We start from the raw sequence: 22,197 nt of genomic DNA on the forward strand, positions 1-22,197 counted from the left end.
ACTGGTGCTTTGAAAAGGAAGTTAACATGACAGGACTACAAAGAACAGACTGCAGATTTTTCTCACAAAGTTTGTGTTTTGATGAGGGCATGTTGAAAGATACAGTTATTGTTGGTGGGCATACAGCATTCAGAACCAATACATGATGGATAATAATGCAAATTATTTACATGTCTTGCAAGCTTTTTTTTTTTCTTCAACATATCTGGTGAGCATACAACTCTCCAATTACAGGTGATGGTGATCCTGTGGTGATGTCCCAGCTCCAGGACAGGGAATGATGAGGTGATACATGGGGCTGTTGAATCTGCGTTGGGGTCTTCAGCTAGGCAGGTTTTTTATTCCACGCCCTTCATAAATTCCAAAAACTCTGTAGGTTTGAGAAGGAATATGCACAATGAGCTAACAAAAAAAATTGGCAGATTTCTAAGAAATGTTGAGGTTTCCCTAAGACTTTAAACCTACCATCATAGTCAATTTTGCCATCATTGTTTTTGTCCCCATCCTTCATGAGTTCTTCAATGTCATCTTCAGTAATGGCCTCGCCTGTCGATTCTAGCATGTTCTTCAGCTCGTCTAGGTCAATGTAACCATCTCCATTTCTTTGAGAGAGGATGTTAATTACTTGGTGTAGTAAGCTACAAATGAACAAACTGCAGCTGTTGAAGCTGTGATAAGTCATTATGTTCCTTACTTGTCAAACATGCGGAAGACCTCGGCCAGTTCCTCCTCGGATTTTCCTTTGCTCTCCTCTTTCATGCAGCGCACCATCATGACCAAGAACTCATCAAAGTCCACTGTCCCGCTACCTACACAAAAATACACAGCCTCCATATTCATATGAGATGTGATATTTGTTCATGCTCTAACAACGAGTTGTAAAACTATGGCTCTATTTGAGGTTTCTTTTCTTGGAAGAGCTGTTTGCTATTTTGGAACATGCTGGGTCTTTAATTACAGAGCCTTATTTTGTGGTGTAGCCTAAATGTGTACAATGCATCAAAAAGACCCAAAATATGTCAGTGGCTAGCATACCATCCTCATCGACTTCGTCCACCATCTCCTGCAGCTCTTCTTGAGTGGGGTTCTGCCCCAGCATCCTCATCACCTTCCCCAACTCCTTAGTGCTAATGCAGCCATCCTCAGCGTCCTGCACGAAGATGTCAAAGGCAGCGCGGAACTCTGCCAGAGACACGTTAACACATACGCATATGACTTCATACATCTCACACAACCTGATATCACTTTAGAGTGGGGTTGTTAAGACACTAGAGCTAAACAGAGAACAAGGCCTATAATCAGCTACAATAGAGAATGACAAAGTCTTACCATTTTTTTGTTCCTCTGTTAAATTCTCGACCTGTTGTATAAAAGAAATAAACAGGTGACGGCTCAGTAGCTAAACAGTAATCTGATACAGCATGTCATGTCAAAGATGTCATTCCTCAGATACTGAGCAGGTTCTATTCTTTACGCACATAAGTCATGATTTTATTTTTGACATCTAAGCTAACACCTAGACACTGGACACTAGACACAACCCACTGTTAATCTCAGTAACGCCACCCTTCTGACCCTCCACTCATTCAGCAGCTATTGTATGATATTTTTAGCTTCCATATTATGTTTTATGTGGCACTTATTTATTTGTGTTGATATTAAAATGTGAACTTAATTGGCTTAAGTGAGAATCAGGCCACAGGCCTTTAATGTGCACTGACATGAATATTGTAGGTTATGACGGTTACCTTATTCTATTTTTCCTCAAGAGTTCTTTGGATCTCTATAAAAGAGTCTTACTTGAACCCCTCTCTTATAGGGAAACGCTCTGTGGTCACATTATACGTAGGAGGTTCTTCCAAGGGAACACAAAACCTTTAGGACACAGGTTCCCAACCCTGGTCCTGGAGTACCCCAGTCCTGCATATTTTAGTGTTTCCCTGCTCCCAACGCAGCTGATTCAACTAATCAGCTTATTAAGCTGAGATGAAGTGGGTGTATTAGAGCACTAAAATGTGTACGACAGGGGGTTCCCAGGAGCGGAGTTGGGAACCTGTTCTTCGGGATATTAGATTTATTTTTCTACAATTGTCTGTTTTGTTATATTACATTATATTATCATTTTAATCTGCTTATTTATCATTCCATAACACCATCTTGTTGTCTGTCGTATTTAAGGTTACCATGGTAGCAGGTAAAAGCATCTTTTAATTACTGCTGTTAGAACTTCAGGTACGTTCAGGTCCAGTAGCTGTTGCTGCTATTTCCAGTTAATAAATTAGTCTGTATCCTATAGAATTTCTCACCATGATGTACAATATATAGTTCTGTTTAGCATTACAACCTTGACTGAAAATCAATAAATAGCATTGTAAAAAAAAAAAAAAAAAAAAAAAAAGTCAAAGTCTGCTGACCGGCTTTTCTACTGACCCCAAACGTTGGTTTAACCTTGAGTGCTCATACAGTGTTAGATTTCACTTAATCCATTTTTGAAAATATACACTCAATGCACTCCGGAACCCTCTTTTTAAGTGAAAAGGTTCAGAATATCAATGTTTAACACAGTTTTGGACTATAAAATTTTGTAAAAATTGTATAAAATTTTACATCATCAAGGTTTTTGCTGCTCACACTTTTTTCCTTCTTTTTCATTTCAAAAAGGAACCTAGATTCTTTTCACACATTACAATCGCTTACCGCTGCTTTATATACATCATCCATGGCTGTCCTGGGTTCTGACTCCCTTCCTCAAACTATGTAGTTCTCTATGATGGTCCTTCTCAGGTAATCCAGCACTCCTCACAGCACTGTGGACAGAGGACAAAGAGTCCCAGGGCCACCTTCTCTGGCCTTTATGCCTGGAATGGGTGTCTCAGAAAAGACAAAAGTCTGCTGTCACTCCCCCTTTCCTATCTGAGAGAGAGAGATGGATAGGAAAAGAAAAGGGGCAAGAGAGAATGGGCTTAGGGATGGAATAGGCTATAAATAGAGATGGAATGTCAGAGACAACAGGCAGGAGAACGTCAGTTATGACAATAAGTCCTTGGTGCTGCTCCCTGTGGCTGTCCAGCCTGCAGGCCCATATTGAGCTCTAAACTTAACCTCCGGTCACCTGCATTTGCCAATCACCGAGGGAAGAGCACTAGGCCTCTAAGAGAAGACCCCCGAACAAAGGGAAATGGCCATAAAAAGCCAGGCCTTTGTCAAACTGTTATGCCACTGTTATTTTCACACCTGTTGGTGTTAATGTAGTCTATATGTTCTCTGTCCAAGATCACATATAGATGCACTAAAGAGTAAGATGAAACAGTGCAGTGCCAATAACTCAGCAATCTATAACGGTCTTATGTTTTTATATACTGTTTAGTAAGGTAGTATGTGGTTTTAAATGCAGACAATATAGCTGAGTTAGGGGTGGGCCCAGCGAGGGTTGCAGCTCTAATGTCATTACTCATGCAGCTGTTCTGGTGCCCTTTGGCCTTAACAAGTACTGGCCTTCTATCTCTGAAACTTGAGTGCTAAAACAAATGCATTACAAAAACCCAGCGTATATTTGCAAATTTATAAAATATATTTATAATTTATTAAAAAATAAATTTTATACCATCTAGCTTTATATCAGTCTTAAGCATTCATGTGTCCTTTGCATTGCCCCTTTGTGGAACGTTGTAAGCGATGCTGCCCAGCATGTGTACATGTCGACGTGTTTCTGGCAGTACTAGGTACCCATGTTCTCTCCACACCCTGCCTGTACCAACCACAGCCACCTCACTCACAGTTGCCAGATTAAATGGTCTGTTTTCAGCTCAACAACAGTTTAAAAAAAACTGCCCAATTCCCTTAGTGCCCAAAAAAATAAATTTGAAGCATTATATCTACCAGACCAAGGCCTTTTTTAGGCTAATACTGAAAACATCTAGGGCGTGTTTGCATGTTACAACTTTTCTTTACTCTTGTATCCTTTTCTATTAGTTTCAACGCAGTTCTAAAATAATAGTTCAGAGTAGTTACTGATTATTATGCTTTAAAGTGAATAACTAGATAAAAAGGTGGTACTGTGGGTGTTGCTACAGCCCAGTAGTCAGGGGTTATAACAAACCCTGACCTTACACTGAGAACATGTTGAGCTGAGAGCCCTGGAGGAGGGCAGCAGGTGGAGAGGGTTATTTCAATGTGGACACACACACACACACACACACACACACACACACATGCACGTGTTCGTGAGAGAAAAGGAGTCTGTGTGGGTTGTCAGATTAAAATTACAAGGTTTGTACTTGTTCCTAGGCTGTGTTTGTTTGGAGACTGACTCGGGATAAAAATCCATCTCAGGCTTACACGAGCATACTGCTTGCTGGAAACTTGTACTTTCTCACCGCAACTAATTTGAGAAAAAAGCTGGATGGTCACACGCTTGATATGTTCTGCTACGGAATTTTAATATTTACACAAGAACTTAAATTAAGCACTGTTCTAAACCATAATTTCCAGCAAACCTAAGAGGCGAAGCCTGTTATTGTAAATAATTAAGTTGGCCACATAGTCAGCTTCATGGTCGTGTTCACTTGTTTGTTGGCTGTCCAGTCGTTTGAACGGATTCCCTTCTCCCACTGCAAATCTCTAACTTGGTTTCTGACGTTAGCATTAAAACCATCTCGAAGAGGTTGGGAAAATCATGTACTTGCTATATAAACAATATATAGCTGTAGTCCGTGTTGTAGCCTCTGTGCGTCTTAGCAAACATTAATGGAGTCACTGGGCTATCTCTCACTCTACAGTGATTCTTTGTGGTCAGCATTCCCCCATGCAGTCACCCCATGTGTGTGTGTGTGTGTGTGTGTGTGGGAGAGAGAGAGAGAGACCTTACAGTCAACCTCTCATAACTTTTCATTCTTTAAGCTTACAAACTTTTACCTAACATTTAATCCCTCAGGAGCTCATTCTTTTTGCAGCAGAACCCCCTGCTGTCTAAAAATATTCATGGACCCTCTTATGATCTCAGAACAGGGTAAATTTATGAGCATTAACCAACTGTTCAAATATTAGGTACACTAGATAAATTTTTGCCATCAAATATATTTACTAAAGCCATTCATTACATCTTTTTATTCCTGAACTTTCCTCCCACAGCATCCAAACCATTTGCACTGTGTCAAAATGTACATTTAAAACTATGAATCTAAATGAAACCTATGAGCATTAGATTAAGTAAGGAATAAAAAGTGAATGGTTGCGGTTATAGGGAAATAATGAATACTGAGGTAATGTGACAAAGTGGAGGGCCCCAGATTTGATTATTTTCAGCTCATCCTGAAGTCTGTTAATTTGTCAATAATTCCAGTTTTTTTTAATTGATTAAAGGACAGCACATGATACTTTTAACCATATGTAGTTACATTAATTTTGTGGAATATCCATGAGACAAGTTAGTTCTTGTTGTGAAGCATCCACCATACATGTCCCTGAGAATGGGTTGTTACTATAGAAATGATAATGTGTCAGAATGAGTGCATTAATACAAATCTGTGATTTGAATTACAGCCAGCACTATTGTCAGAGCCATGCTGTTACGGAAAATTAACCAACACCTTCTGACCAATCAGATTTGAGAATTCAACCGCACTGCGGGATAAACCTGTTAAATTCTCAAAAGGTCAGCATTGAGTTTTGTCTACGTTGTGTCAGGCTGTATTACACCACCCCTTCGTGGGTTATTTTTCTTTAACAGCATGCCCCATCATGGTTTATTCCTTACTTCATTTAGTGACCTGTCAATTAGACATATTAATATACAGTAATAACTAAATAAAAGCTATAACAATTATAAAGCTTATAGTGGTTAGTAGCGATGCTTTACACATTTAATAAAACCAATTAAAAATAGCACTAAAACAGAAACATTTTGTACAGTGGGTAGTATCTAAAGAGACACTCCATAAGTGTCCCTGTCTCACTCTTTTTACTTGCTTGGTTATTTAGTTCTGTCTTTCTTTTTGGCCTATGTCCTTCTCCTTTTTCAGACATACATGCCACTGGCCATGTGCCATACAGAGCTGGAGACAGACGCAGAAGTGTCAGCCAGTCCACTCCCTGTTTTCACACTTGTTTTCTTATTTTCCCAATTTGTCTATCATAAGTGTTACAAAGTGTGAAGCTGTGACATTCTGGCAGGCTTGACATGGCTAATACCACTGTCTGCCTTTCTCCCTGTCCTGCTGTGTCCTCTCTCTCTCTCTCTGGCTTGCTCCCTCCCTCTCTCATTCTAAAAATGCTCCAGTACGCAAACACAGCATAACCACTGAATGCGTAAAAGAGGGGATGATGTTTCTGAAAAAGGGATGGGTTCCAGGCAAGGATGTTCCTTGTACATGATTAACCCCCTCCCCCTGGGCTCTCCTCTTCCTCCAGCTGACTCTTTAAGAGGGCAGCCATCAGGTACGCACTGAGTGAGACCGTCACGCCGAGCGTTAGAGCACAGAGTAAATCAGCACCATGCAGTCAGCGTGGATATTATGTATCTGTGTAGGTGTGTGTGTAGGAGCTTTGGCTGTGGAAGCAGATCCTCCAAACGCACTGGGAAAGACTACTGAGAATGGGACAAGCACTGACATTACAAACACTCCAGAAGTGGAGACAGCAGTGGAATATTCAAGTAAGTTATGCTGTGATGATGCTCTAATGGTACAGGTGTCTGATATCTAACTTCATACACTGACATGGTTGGATTTCTGTACAGCTGTAATTTACAAATTCCAATGTTCCAATGTTGTTTTTGTCCAATGTTACTCTTATTCCAATTTTTATTTCAATCTTATCCACCTTAGATCAAATCCATCGGCCTGTCTACTGAACATGTGCTTCAAAGGAAGGATAAGATTCACAGAAAATCTGACTTTTTGTACAAAGGACTTAACATAGTCATTTATTTTAATTTTTTTTATTTACTTAAATTTAATTATTGACCTAGAAATTGGTCAACATCTTGAATATTGAATAGTCAATATGTGGCACATGTACTTTTTTGTTTTACAATTTTCAAAATTCTGAATTTTCTGTTTATTTCCAGTTTAAAAAAAAAAAAAAAAGATCAGATTCTTACACACACACACACACACACACACACAGATACACACAGACACGCACACACACACACTGTCCACTTTATTAGGTACACCTGTACACCTGCTCATTTATGCAGTTATCCAATCATATGGCAGCAGCACAATGCATAAAATCATGCAGATTTTACACGTCAGGAGCTTCAGTTAATGTTCACATCAAACATCAGAATGGGGAAAAAGTGTGATCTCTGTGACTTTAATCATGGCATGGATGCTGGTACCAGATGGGCTGGTTTGAATATTTCAGAAACTTCTGATCTCTTGGGATTTTCACACACAACAGTCTCTAGAGTTTACACAGAATGGTGTGAAAAACAAAAAACATCCTGTGTATGCAGTGTCTTCAGGCTGAAACACCTTGAGCCTCAGATTTCTGTTCTTGGCTCACAGGAGTGGAACCTCAAGGTTTGATGTGCTGTGCGTTCTTTGGGAGTTCTTTGGGAGTTCTTTGGGAGTTCTTTGGGAGTGGAACCTCAAGGTTTGATGTGTTGTGCGTTCTGAGATGCTTTTCTGCTCACCACGCTTGTAAATAATGCTTATATTCATTACTATAACCTTCCTGGCAGCTCAAACCGATCTGGCCATTTTGCTCTGACCTCTGTAATCAACAACGTGTTTCCACCCACAGAACTGTCGCTTACTGAATGTTTTGTGTTTTTCGCACCATTCTGTGTAAACTCTAGAGACTGTTGTGTGTGAAAATCCAAGGAGATCAGCAGTTTCTGAAATACCTAAACCAGCCCATCTGGTACCAACATCCATGCCACAATCAGAGTCACAGAGATCTCACTTTTTCTTCGTGATATGTTTGATGTGAACATTAACTGAAGCTCTTGACCTGTATCTGCATGATTTTTTTGCATTGTACTGCTGCCACATGATTGGCGAATTAGATAACTGCATTAATGTGCAAGTGTACAGGTGTTCCTAATAAATTGGATGGTATATATATACACACACACACACACACACACACACACATATATATATATATATATATATATATATATATATATATATATATATATATAAGAGCAGAGAGAGAGAGAGAGACAGAGAGAGCGCGGTAGTGAAGTAGAAGTAGTAAAAATAGATGAGCCAGCAAAAAGGTAGAAGGAAGATGAGGATATAGGGGATGATGCTGATGATGAATCAGCTTCTTTGGAAACATGCATTACACTGCAGTTTTTACTAGTTTTAAAAATCTATATAAGATAGATCTTACATGACAGACCATTATCAATTTGTTTGCATCAGTGAATATTCTTCAAAGTCTCAAAATTGTGGTGTCTCACAGTCTTCTGTTTTAGGTCCCCTACACTCTCAGAAAAAAAAGAAGAAAATTACGGGTTTTATATTTTGTCTCTCTGGGGGACAACAGAGGGTTTCAGTTAATTAACGTGTATAAATGTAGCATTCACTTCTGTCAAGTGCCATGTTCTTGGCTTACATACAGTCAGCTCCACAATCTTTGGCCCACTTGGTAAAGATGGGTAAAGAGGAGAAGAGCAGAGTCCAGAAGAGAAGTATTCTTCAATCTCATTAAGCATTATAGGGGAACACTGTGCTATGTTGTCAAAGGGAGATTGCACACTAAATACAGGAGTGCCACTAATTGTGACATGTGTGGTTTTGTTAAAAATATATTTTTGATAAGGGTTTTTATTTTCTTGGAATAAATTTACTTCAGATAAATGCATTTAGATTTCTCATATTTCTTTTTTTATTAAGAAAAGATGCCAATAATTCTGGAGCTGATGATCTATGTACAATTTAGTTAGCATTTTGCTGTTTGAGGCAGTGTCTTAACTCAAGTATTTGTCCCTAGGGGAGAAGGGGGCAGCCGAGAAACCAAAAAAAGGCGCAGCTAAGGACACACAGGTGAGCCTGGGTCCATGAAAACATTTGAGGACCAACAAACTCATTTTTTTTTTACTTCTTAAGCTATGATTAAATGGGAAGAAATAGCAAAACCAAGAAGTTTCAATTACTTTACAGTACGTGTATATGCAGTTACATGTACATTAAACGCCTCAGTTTGTGGTCAGCTCAGTAGGTGTGCCCCTGTTATAATGAGTGTACTGGCTATTTTTATCTTCTACTGTAGTATTTCATCTCACAAATTGGCACTGCTCTTTTTCTGGCTCCCCTATTTATCCACTACATTTAGTCTTTTTATGTTTGTGCCAAATCAGTCATTTCTGTATATTTATGTCTAATGATGGGCTCCATGTTTCTGTCAGCAGCCAGCTCTGGGTCGGACCCTGGCAGCGTGGGTGGAGCTAAATTCCATCTTGAAAATGAGAGACGGAATTTCAGGTAAACTGAGCACGGTACTGCACGAGCTCGGTAAGGAAAAGAGCCGCCTTCTTGGCCAGGGTAATGAGCCAGCGAAAAAGAAAAAGGAAGAAGATGATGAAGATGAGGATGAAGAAGAAGATGATGATGATGAAGAGGAAGAAGAGGAAGAAGAATTAGAAGGGGGAGAAGGAGGAGAAGAAGGAGGTGAAGAAGAGGAAAATGAAGGGGGGGAGGAAGAACAGGCAGAGGAAGAGGAGAATGAGGCAGCTGGTAACAGTACTGCAGAATTGATACCAGAGGGTTGCCAGCTGAATGGAACTGAGATTTCCTGTGCAGACGCTGGCATTGCTGAGTTTCCCATCATCACCGACCTCAACATCACTACACTTGACTTATCTGGTACGTTTAGAAGAGGAATGTAGAGTCTAAACAACTGTGCCATGAAATCTTCAAAAAAAAAACAACAAAAAAAACTTCAGTTAAAACATATCATTTTTAATTCTGCTTTTCATCTTTCTCACAGGAAACAACTTCACCACATTACCTACTGAGATTTTCTCTGGTCTGCCTAACCTGGAAGTGATCAACTTGAGCAGGAACTTTCTGGATGACTCCTCTATCAGCCCTGACTTCTTCATGGTGTTCTATATCTCCCTAACATATTATAACTTTTTAGCTTACACAGGCAGCAGTCCTGTGGCTACAACAAATATACATTCAGTATTAAGGCTAGAATATGTCATTTTATCATTAAAAATGAAACAACTATCATAATAGTGTCGGAGAAAAATGTCAGGGTTCTTGTGTTGCTGCAAGTTACCTCCTGATAAAAATAAAATTCATTCAATCAGTCATGGCCACAACTTTAGGCACTACTTGACTATCATGATTTTTACCACTAGCAGCTGTGGGATTAATCTGGATGTAGGAGAGCTGTGCAGCACAAGTGATGTTACAAAATGTTTTTATATGAGATGCATTGCAATAATGTATTTCCTTTTGGCATTCAGAATAGATATGCATTTCTAGACCTATACCAATCTCAGCAAAGGACACCCACATTATTTCTCAGCTGAGCACAGTTTCCCCCAGAATGATTATTTATTTCTCTGAGACTTTGAAAATGTTATAGAAAACCTATGAGTCAATACCTATAAGAAACTTCAGCATTGTACAGAATACTGTCTCTGTATAGAGTCTATGTAATTACTGGAGGAGCAAGTGCTCTCAAAGGGCCAGGAAATGAGGTCATATTTTACAGTATCCAATCCTGATGTGCCACCAATAAAAAGGGCCAGGAGATTGGTAGGTTTAGATGGACAGGGTGCTATTGGAGTGATGGCACGGTTTTAAAAGAAGGCTTTTAGCTTAAAATATCCTACCACTACAAGAGTTCCTGACAAACCAAGAGTACCCATTTGGTGGTTTTCCTGGAAATACAGCCAGATTAATTTAGCATCGTGATGAAAAGATGGTGTTTAAGCATGTAAAACACTGTACTCTGTGGTTATTCACAACTTATACCACAGCTGTACTCTGCGGTTATTCAAAAATGTCCATACTCTTTATTTATCCTTAACAGAATCTGACAAACCTAAAAACGCTGACTCTTGATGGCAATGGTCTAGAAACAATCCCACTTCTGCCAGGATCTCTGGAGGAGCTGAGAATCAATGACAACAAGATAAACCAAGTGCTTTCCCACAACTTTGAAGGTTTGGCCTGATGGTTTTGTCTTAATTTAAAATATGCAGTAAATAGTGAGATGTAAGGAATAAAACATGACAGGGCATGCTGTTAAAGGAAAAACATCAATAATGGGGTGGTGCGATGCCAAGCCGGAGTTGATTATTTTCCAATAACAGCAAGTCCCAAACAGTTTTATTCCCTCAACAGCATCACTCTTTTCTCTCTCTTTAAGTTAATAAGGCAAAAAAATGCAGATTGTCTTGTTACTGAAAAACCACAAAGCCCTCCATCCTGAAGGCTTTTCTGTGTCTGAAAACTTAGTGTTACAGCTCCAACTGTTACAAAATGCTGACAATCAATGGAAACTCCTTCCAAAAATTCTAATCTCCTCACAGAAAAACATAACCATTTCAAACATTAGACGTTTTTTAATTTATTTATGTGGCACGTCCACCATACAATTCCCCGTACAAGTTGTTACTATGAGAAATGTAATGCATTAGAATGAGCACATTAATATAAGCTGTGCTGTTATAAAAAAAAAAAAACAGCGTCTGACCAATCTGAATCAAGCACTCAACAGTGGTGTTGTTTAAATTTCATTACATTTCATTAAATTAGCATTAGAGCAAGGTTAAAGCAACCTTTTATAGCATGTAGAAAAAACCTGCCAAAAGGATATTGAGAAAATTTTTATTTTAATAATTTTTATATAAGAACATTTAGGAGTTTTGTCTCAGAATGTTCTTTGAATGTTCTGTAGGTTTGTCCAACTTGCTCCACTTAGAGCTGGCAGGAAACATCCTGTGGGAGGGCAGTGTTGAGCCCTTGGCCTTCCAGCACCTCACCACGCTCAAGCACTTGAGACTAGACAACAACCGATTCTCCTCCATTCCATCTGGGCTGCCCCCATCTCTAGAGGTCAGCTCCTGCAAATAATTTATTGCTTAGTTTATAATACTTTCCTTTCTAACATTGTGTGTATGTGTGTGTTTGTTTTTACAGGATTTGAAGATGCCACACAATCAGCTAGTGGAGGTGCAGGAAAGTGTTCTGAATAACTCTGTCCACTTGACAGCCCTGGATCTGAGTCACAATCTCCTGAGTGACACCAGTTTCTACCCTGGAGCCTGGATTGACCTGCCGTGAGTTATGCGCATATACCTTTTATTTCTTAAGCTAAAATTTTTACATTTGCAGTAGTTGAGAAGAGTATTCATATTTATTTGACATGTACAGTCAGGAAAAAGTCCAAATTTTTTTCACATATACAGTAATAGGGCAGGTAGTGTTGCTACCTCACAGCTCCAGGATCCAGGGTTCCATCCTGAGCTCAGGTTACTGTCTGTGTGAAGTTTTTGCACGTTTTCCCACGTGGCTGTGTGGGTTTACTCTGTGTACTTCAGTTTTTTTACACCTTCCAAAAATATGCCAGTAAGTACATTATATACATATATTATCCTTTGAAATAGTAACATATATATTGAGGGAAGTACAGTGTTTCGATGGGTAGTGTTACCACCTCACACCTCCATGGTCTCCCAGTTCAACCTTGCGCTCGGATTACTGTCTGTGCAGAGTTTTGCATGTTCTCCTTGTGTTCACCTGTGAATATATGGGTGCATGATGCCCTGTGGTCCCATCCAGGGTGTATTCCTCGCTCATGTCCAGTGTTCCCGGGATAGGTTCCAGGTACATCATGATCCTGACCAGGATACTGAAGATGAATGGATGATTCCTTTTGAAGTAGCAACATTTATTCTGAGTCAAAATGATTTATGCATTTTTATTACATTACACTAGATGGCGCACATCAACCTCGTACACTATATGGCCAAAAGTATGTGGACACCTGATCATAACACCCATATGACCCAAACTGCAGGCACAAGGTTGGAAACACACAATTGTATAGGATGTCTTTGTATGTTGTAGCATTAAGAATTGCTTTCCCTGGAACTAATGCGCCCAAACCTGTTCCAGCATCTCAATGCCCCTGTGCACAAGGCAAGGTCCATAAAGACATAATTTACCAATGGAGTAGAAGAACTTGAGTGGCCTGCACAGAGCCCCGACTTCAACCCCACTGAACACCTTTGGGATGAATTGGAAACTTTGCTCTAGGCCTTCTTGCTAAATGTCAGTGTCCAACCGCTTGTGGCTGAATGGGCAGAATGCCCACAGCCACAGTCCAAAATCTAGTGGAAAGCCTTCTTAGAAGAGTGGACACTGTTATAGCGACCAATCAAAGGGACGACCAATTCCAATATTAATGTTCATGGGTTTGGAATGGAATGTTCAGTGGTCAAGTGTCCACATACTTTCGGCCAAATAGACTGTCACCATCACTACCGTAAAAACAGAGCATTGAGAGAGTGTCCCAGAATCCATTGTTTATTTTTTACCTGGTTAATAATTGAACTAGTGAACATCTTTTGTCCTGGCCCAGATATCTACCAGCAACACTTATACCGAGTCAAGACAATTTATGCATTTTTTTTACACTACACTAGATGGCGCACATCAACCAGGTATCACCATGACTACAATAAGAGCACAGCATTGATAGAGTATCACAGAATCCATTGTTTATTTTTACCTAGATAATAACTGAACTGGTGAACATCCTTTGTCTTGGCCCTGACAGCCAAAAGTCCTCAGGCTCTGCTCAGACCACAGTCCCAGGGGTTACATCCTACAGAGGAGATGTGTATCTCTGCAGGGTCAGTCACACTGTACAAATAACTCCGGTGAATCCACTGAGCTGAAAGCTAGAACACTCAGCACTGCTGTTCCTCTTTCATCTGCCAAATAGATGGAATGTTTCTGATAAGACTGAAAGCACAGGATTCAGTGAGTGATTAAGAAAGTGGAGGCGATGTAGTCATTGACAAGGGCTATTTCATTATTAAGCATGAGCAAGCACATTAAGGATTGGCAAGCACTGCCAAATGGGGTCCGTGACTTAAAAAAAAAAAATCACAGTGCAATTACCAAAGTTATTAGATTTAGTAATGAGTTCTTATGGTTATTAGTCTATATGACTGGTCACTTTTATTGAATGGGTTCAAACTAAATCACAAAAACAAGAGTCAACCTATTCAGTAACACAAAAAGCATTAGGGCTCCAATAAATAGCCAGAGTATTACTGTACACATTCGAGTAATAAGCCTAATATTTAAATAGTTTTATTATGTTAAGAAAGGTGTGCCGATGGGGCCTGTGAAATTTTAAGAGGTCCTTGGCTGCAAAAAGTTTGAGAACCCCTGAAATAGATATAAATAACATTCCTGAAAGAATGCGTCTTTGATACATTACATTAGGCTGTGACTTTGGACATACACATTTATGTTATTATATTCTTCCTGAAAAGAGGAACATTAGAGAGAAAGAAGAAGAAGAGAGTAATGATGGAGAGAAGACAGGAGTGGGTAGATATAATCATTGTAATTTTTGCTGCTGTTGTTGCAGCCATTTTTTACAGCAGCTTTTATGAGTTTCTCAGTGGAGAAATCTATAATCTTACAGTGGCACTTGGTACCTGGTAATTATCTTAACAACTTTACTATCACGTTCACTTAATGTTCGTGCCACTAACCTATGCCATTTTCATCTTTTTGATGCGTCTGTGTGTGATCTAACCAACGTCTAAGCACTGTGCTATTACCTCTGTGTAAATTTGAGCATCTACCCCAATTCAGACTTTCACTGCTTTCATCTCCTCTCTGTTTGTGAGTGCCTGTCAGTCCGAATAGACTCCTTAATTCTGCTCTGTGAAGCCAGTCTAATTACCACCACCAACCTTTACATGTTACCTCATTAGCTGCTCTGCCAGTTTTTAACTCTTTAGTGCACCCAAGAACAGTTCTCTGTGTAATCCACTGAGAAAATACACAAGAAATTGTCTTGCTTCATCCAAAAGCACACTTAGGCACACTTAAAAATGCTGCCCCTCCTATAGAGCCTGGCACCTAGCTCATAAATTCTCACTTTGGTTTTGGGTTTGACTTAACAGCTTTTGCAGTGTGTTCCCTTAAAAGTCCATGTGCTGCTGTACTCCCCTTTTTATGGTATACTATATTTATAAGATCAGAGAACAGCTGCCCAGAGACGTAATGTTTCCTTTACCAATGACCCATTCATGACCGGTGATTTTAAAGGAATACTGCAGCATTTTTTTAAAAATGCATTTCTATCCACTGCATTTATAGTGTATGTGTAATCACCATGTACAAGAATTCTTATAATAACAGAAAAACTGTTGAATTGGAACTCACCTAAAATGGAAGTCTAAGAGCAAATGTTGACATCTGTCAATAAATGTTTAAAATACACAACTATACAATGCAAATTCAAAAATACAACCAGCACACTCTAATGATATATGTCCTGGGATGAGATAGGCATGAGACAAAGTCTCAAAATGTTCTCTTTAATTAATTTTCCAGCACTAGAGCAATAGAGAAGGTTTTGTGGTATCTATGCACAACAGGACCCAAACAACTACACTGGTAACTACAGATTCTTCCTCTTGCAAAAGTAGTTCCTAAAAGCATAAACTGACCAGATGTAGTCCCTATTTTTCAAATACCTATGACTGAAGACTTGACAAAATTGATCTAGAAATTATACATTTTGCATAAACTATTGATTGTCCCTACAGCTATACTATAGACTTCTATTATAAATGAGTTTCCTTCCTTTTTTTCAGTACAGAAAAATGTGCCAAAATTTATGTCTGAGGCAATAGCACAAACACAACAGATGCAGCTGATAGAGACTGAAAATCACTGGAACATTCCTGTAAAATATTGTGTTGCCCTTCTCCTTGTTCTAATGCTGTGGGAATTGGAGCAGCTTGTGGGTGAAAGACCCACCGGACTCTGCAGGGGTGACGATTTGTTTGTACGTGTTGTGTGCGCTCAAATGTGTGCTTGTTAGTGTTTGTGTGTGAGAAACAAGAAGGGGACCTCCAGGAGAGCTCCATTTGTTTCTGGTTAGCTTTGAGCTGGGAACAGAGTGTAAGAGGGGTTTGATGGATACTGAGGGTTGTGGCACTATGATGTATGAACCGAAAAGACCCTTGCTCTGGCTAATGAGTAAGAATTACAGTGGTTGGACTTACAGGGGTGAACTTAAGGACATGCAAAAGTACTGCTCAAAACACAAGCTAACCTTAGTAAAGAGCACACAACACAATTTCATAACAATTTACATAAAGTACCCCTGGGCAGAAAAAGTCAAAGATATTCATAAATAAGAAAAAGAGATCTCTAATCATAATTGAAAAAAAAAACTATCCAAAAATTGTATATGTAAATTGATAGAGTGCATTGATAGAATGTGTAACACAGATACGGGAGCTGCAAGGAAAGGGATACTGCAGCAGCATTTCGCTGCAGTGTCCTTTTCCTTGCAGCTCTTGTATCTGTGTCATACATCCAGAAATTAAGGGAGCAAACAGGGCCAGGATAAAGCCTTCTGCATGACTGCACAATGGTTGTCCTGGCCAGCATGCAGTGTTGCGTAAGCCTGGTTGTATAACTCTGGCACTGGTGAGCATCTGCATATCTGGTGGCAATCGCAAGACCTCTGCTTTTCAGTAGGACTGCTTCCGACTTATTGATTGCTTTTGGCTGAAAACACAATTCCAGTGCCAGCATATGCAACTCAGGAAGTACCCATTAATCCTGAAGATTAAATTCACTTTTGCAATGTGTCATTCCTTGGAGCATTATAATAATGCTTTATTTTCATTTTTACAAGATCCTTTATACTTTTGCACACGCACAATTTTGGCAATTTTACTTTAAGCTTAAAACATCTTTACATTCTCTAGTGAAGATAATGATTATTTATGTATTTACTAGCTTCTATTCTAATCAGTACATAGGGGTGACTAATCTATTTGTTAAACACACATAGTCAAAGATTATGGCCTAGGCATACTTATCTTAAATTTAAAAGACTTTGTTCTGTGTTCATTAGCAGTCACAGGTCTCATGAAATTGCACTGAAGACTGCAGAATATTCAGGACGATGAGAAATAAATTTTGGGTATACAGACAGCTGGCAAAGTAAGGGAAAACTGGTGGCTCTGCTATGCTGTGGAGGACATTTGGCTAGCAAGGTTTGGCTCCACCTGTGCCATTAGAAAGAACAATTACTACAAATCAACACAAGGTTATTCTGACTGGTCACCTTAATATGATGAAACATTTCTATCCTAATGGGAGTGATCTCTTCCAAGATGACCGTGTCCCCATTGATGAGTATGAAAATTATGTAAATCATATGCTTTGGCCTTCAGAGTCGCCAGATCTCAACCCAGTTAAACATCTATGGGAGATTTTGGACTGACATGTTAGACCGCACTCTCTTATATAACACAAATATAAGGAATATCATTTAGAAAAATAGCGTTCCTCCCTCCAAGAGAATCTATGTCATCATGCATTGAAGCTGTTCTGGCAGCTCAATATCTTACTACACTGTGCGGTGTTTTTCAATTTTAAATTTGTCACCCATTTGTATGTGTATTTATTACCAACTGAACATGATCCTTACACTGATGTCCCAATACTATGACTATTTTTGTATTATTTTTAATGCCTTTTATTTATTTATTTCTTTTTTAATTAAAATGTAGCTACAACTACCAATGATTGACATAGATGAAAAGGGAATGAAGAGAAAAGGGAAAAAATGTATTATTATGGGCGGCTTCTGTATGCTGACCATAGACTTTAATTTCTCTTGGTTTTATATGAAAACAACTTTATGGGTTAATTTTAAAACTCTTTTTAATTTTAAAAGATTTATCTTCAGTATCCGCTTTATCCTAGTCAGGGTCCAAGGGTGGGGACACACCCTGGCCATTGCAGGACACCATACACATTCACACACTCATTCACACCTACTGGGGTAGCCAGTTCACCTTCAGGCATGTTTTTGGGAGGTGGGAGAAAACCAGAGAACCCAGAGGAAGCCCAAACAAACATGTGAAGGACACAAAACTCTGCACAAACAGTATAAGAAAAACAATGGATGATTTAGCAAAGCTTGAATATTACAATTCTATTTGTGTTATAATTACTGGTTACTGTGTCAAAATCTTTACACATATTGTTTTTATGCATATCCTATAGTAAAAATAGTTTGTTCTTTTTACACACACTCAGGAAGCTGAAGACTCTGGACCTGTCTCACAACCATCTGTATATGGTACCTGCTCACCTGCCGAGAGTTTTGCGACAGCTCTCCCTGCAGCACAACTTCATCCAGTCCATCCCTCCCAACACTCTGAGCCACCTGCGGCCAGGCCTCCAGTCACTGCGCCTCTCTCACAACCAGCTACTGGAGCAGGGGCTGCTAGGGAAGGCCTTCCATGGAGCTTATAAAACTTTGGAGGAGCTCCTCCTGGACAACAACAGGTTGGAGAGGGTCCCACCAAACGTTCGTTACTTCAAGAACCTGCATCAGCTGCGGCTGGATCACAATCTTATCAGGTGAGTGTGAGTAAAGTCACCATTGTATGAGCCATTAGCAGCCTTTAAACAGACTCATCAAGTAAGACACTGATAGTACGCACTGTGTAGATTCTTCATTTATTGATTATAAGTGCTCATATTACAGTTCTGGCAATAAAGTGCACCTCTTCACAAGTATATGTCTAAGGGTGCTATCGCTACGCAAAAATCAAACCTGTCTGAAGCATAATTATTTTAGATAACTGAATAACTGAACAGACTTGGTCATTTTCAACCTTCTTTTGAAAAAATAAATAAATAAATCAGTCAGTGATCAGCTCACAAATCATCCATCATATCATCTTTAATCACCTAACCTCAACAGTACCAGCAGCATCAGTTCAGTGAAAAATCCAATTTACACAACTTTCCACAAGGCAAGTGTAGTTAATAAGCCAAGACATGTTTGATACTACAGCTACAAAGCTAATGTAGCTTACAAGAAATGGAAGTATGTCTCAGAAATACATGCCCAAATCCTCATATACTGAATTAATGAATTGTGCAAATTTGACTTATCACTGAACTATTCCTTTAAGGAGATGTTAATTATTGTATGATGCTAGCTTCAAATTGTACATTGTAGAATCATCTCAGAAATTTGCGGATCTCCTCAATTTAGCATGTAGACCATATCCCTTAAAATAAAACCCAGATTACCCCCCGTTGTTCCCATTTATTCTCATCCTTTCCCTTGCAAAATTCAATCATTAGGCATGTGTTTCAGAACCTAGTTTCAGCAGCTGGTTTGCATTTCAAACCCATAAGCTTGTCTCCGCATTAAAGTTATTCTACATTCTCATGGCAATTGTACCCTACCTAAAGCACTGAAAACTCCAGACTAGTTCGAAAAAAACGTGTTTCCTTTGGCTGCCTGCCAGTAATTGTGTGGATTCAAATACAGAGACCATAACTCCTGCTCACAATGTTTTCACAGCCCTGCAGTTTATAGCCATGCTGAACCGTACAGCTCTACAACTACTAGAAAGAATCAATATAATATTTGGAACTCAAATTCTTTCTTAGATGATGAAATATGTAGGGTTAAATATTTGTTAGAGATTTATGTGTATGTAACTCTGTACATGAATGATGTGTTCCAGTGCTGTTCCAGTGAAGTCTGTGTGTAAAATCAGTCTCACTAACTCGTCTCCCCTGTTGGCTCTTCACCTGGAGAACAACTACATCGATGTGAACAGGATCCCACGAAAGGCTCTGTCCTGCATCCCTGACCTTCAGAGGGTCATACTGGAGCCGCAGACTCATAATGAGATTGTGTAAACGTTCTGCAGATTGCATCTTTCAAATCTCATCTGCTTACTGTTATGTTTGAAAGCACACACTAATCTGAATTTTTTATTTAACTATTTAATTCAAAGGCGTGATTCAGGGTATTTATCTGTATTTCTTAAGACACAGTTGGCGCTATTTTCTATGTTCTGGATGTCTGCTTATTCCAGTCTTTATGCCACTGCAGTATCTTCGCTTCTAATAATGAAGTGACTTTTCTTTTTGGAAGAGATGCCAGTGCTGTTCTAATATTTGTTCATATCAGTTCTTATAATATAACTCTTTGGCTAAATGTTTGTACGTCTGTAATGTGTCTTGAATACAAATGTGCATTTACACTTGCTACCAATATGATTATCAATATTATGTTTTTTTTTTTTAATCTGGGAAACATGACAAACTAGATGTATGATTGATCATCACACGAAGTAGTGACTAATTCCACAAAGAGAACTGACACTGAGTAATCTGACTCATATAATGGGAAACAAAAGGGTAAAATGATTACATAAAAGAAACAACTTATGAGGTTAGAGAATTATAGAAGGAATGTAGACTCTATGCAGGTCACTCTAGACTCAGAGCCTCCACAGGAGAGCAACTCTGTCAAGTGTGTGTCAGCAGTAATACCACAAAGGCACAAGGTGTGTGTGTGTGTGTGTGTGTGTGGAAGGGTGGTTGATGAGGGTGATTATTTGGCTTTCCTCAGGAGGACCGAAATAAAAAAAACAACTTGCTTTTATAACCAAGTGGCTGCTCCATTAGCAGAAAACAATACCTATGTTCTTTGAGCCACTCCACTCCCTGAGCAGCAGGGGAGAAATGGAGGAAGAAATTCTGTAACAGAAATTAAGTCCAGACATTGAGCTCCAAGCTGGGGACCTTCCCAAGCTCCTCTTTAGCATATAAAACCCACAACGGCACTGATGCCTGGCCAGCTCTGTTCGTTATGCAATCACTGTTTTCAGTGTTCTCTGACTTGTCATTAGCTTAAATCTCACAGTGTGTAATGTCCAAATTGATTCTTTTAAGTCTTAATCTTCATGTGCCAATTCGACTTCACCAGTATACAATGTTTTTTCTTGTTTGCTTGTCCTGCCCCCCTCCTACCTTCTCACTTTCCACATTCTGATGGTAACCAAGGCCAGCAAATTTGTACAAGGACACAGATTTCACTAATCCCCTGCATCTCCCCAGAGTTTAGAACTTATCTCTATTAGGCTTTCTCATTCCTCTGCTTATACTCCTCCTTCTCCTTCATACGGGTTCAATTACTCAGTAAGCCTCCTCTCTCTTCTGACCACTCTAGACCATTCTGCACATAAATAAACAAGGCGCCAATTTATTACAGTAAACATTCAATCTAATACATTTTTCATAACCAAAAAACTGAGAAGGCCTAACTTTTAAAAACCAACAGAACATCCAGTTCAATTCATTTTCCCTCTGGTCTGTGTACTTTTCCATGAATCATAATTTTCCGTATTTACCTGTCTGTCCCAGTGCAATTCACCAAAACCCAAGATCGGACACCCGTAAGATATAAGTTATCCAAATTCTCATTTGTCACCTACAAAGCTAATTTAAAATATAAACAAGATATTCTGTCTTTAAAGGTAAGTGACTTATCACTTAACATGGGCCAGAAAGCCCAGAAAAGGTTGTAGCTTTTTTGCCACTTCATCTCTATGTTCAACAAAAGTCCACATAACAGAGATGACACTGTGCCTCATATGAATGTTGACTCAGTCTGCATTCAATCAGTCTTTGTTCCAGATGGGTTTATGTCTAGCTAATATTGTCAGTGATCTATCTATGGTGCAAATGCCGCAATGCAGAAAAGTTACATTTGACATAGTGTGTTTGGATTATTCTGCACAATGGGCCTCGTTTATCAATCTTTCAGTAAAATTGTGTGTAAATGTTTGCGCTATGTTTACAACAGTTTCAGAGACAGCTTATTTGCCCACAAAACTCCATAAAAGGTCTAGCACACAGAATACTGGACACACAAAATGACTACTAATGGTGAAAGACAAGGCAAATAGGCTGAAGTGGAAGTTATTTTGACTCATTTTTATGTCAATAAAAAATATTTAGCTGTGTAACAGCACCTAAAAAAGTTAAAAGCTAGATAAAGATGAATTGAGGTGGAAAAAATTGTATGATATGAAAATGGAGGAGAAAAAAAGATTCATAGTGTACCCAGGTGATCATGCACACCCAGCACGTCACACAAGGAAAAACTGCTCTTTTTAAGATTGTT

The 22,197-nt window shown here is 39.1% G+C and overlaps 2 protein-coding genes across 3 annotated transcripts; one reads left to right on the forward strand and one right to left on the reverse strand.

The window, feature by feature from the left end:
• Window positions 1–56: 56 nt before the first annotated feature.
• Window positions 57–2,879, reverse strand: tnnc1b (troponin C type 1b (slow)). The gene is made up of 6 exons (XM_026921072.3): window positions 2,698–2,879; window positions 1,330–1,360; window positions 1,036–1,182; window positions 695–809; window positions 466–602; window positions 57–370 (listed from the first exon to the last, which is right to left on the reverse strand). Exons 1-6 carry the CDS (start codon window positions 2,719–2,721, stop codon window positions 339–341), a joined length of 486 nt encoding a protein of 161 aa, XP_026776873.1. The 5' UTR covers window positions 2,722–2,879; the 3' UTR covers window positions 57–338.
• A 3,440-nt stretch (window positions 2,880–6,319) lies between these two features.
• Window positions 6,320–20,227, forward strand: si:dkey-32e6.6 (extracellular matrix protein 2). Of its 2 annotated transcripts, none has more exons than XM_026921074.3 (9): window positions 6,320–6,652; window positions 8,950–9,002; window positions 9,365–9,821; window positions 9,946–10,061; window positions 11,005–11,137; window positions 11,875–12,032; window positions 12,117–12,256; window positions 18,294–18,620; window positions 19,745–20,227. In XM_026921074.3, the coding sequence occupies exons 1-9, from the start codon at window positions 6,493–6,495 to the stop codon at window positions 19,920–19,922; spliced, it is 1,722 nt and encodes a 573-aa protein (XP_026776875.2). In that variant the 5' UTR covers window positions 6,320–6,492; the 3' UTR covers window positions 19,923–20,227. The 2 variants fall into 2 exon arrangements, with proteins under 2 accessions (XP_026776875.2, XP_034168038.2); XM_034312147.2 differs by having other exon boundaries at window positions 6,321–6,652; window positions 9,368–9,821.
• Window positions 20,228–22,197: the final 1,970 nt, after the last annotated feature.

The sequence above is a fragment of the Pangasianodon hypophthalmus genome, chromosome 16 (genome assembly GCF_027358585.1).
Source record: "Pangasianodon hypophthalmus isolate fPanHyp1 chromosome 16, fPanHyp1.pri, whole genome shotgun sequence".
In the NCBI taxonomy this organism is placed as follows: Eukaryota; Metazoa; Chordata; class Actinopteri; order Siluriformes; family Pangasiidae; genus Pangasianodon; species Pangasianodon hypophthalmus.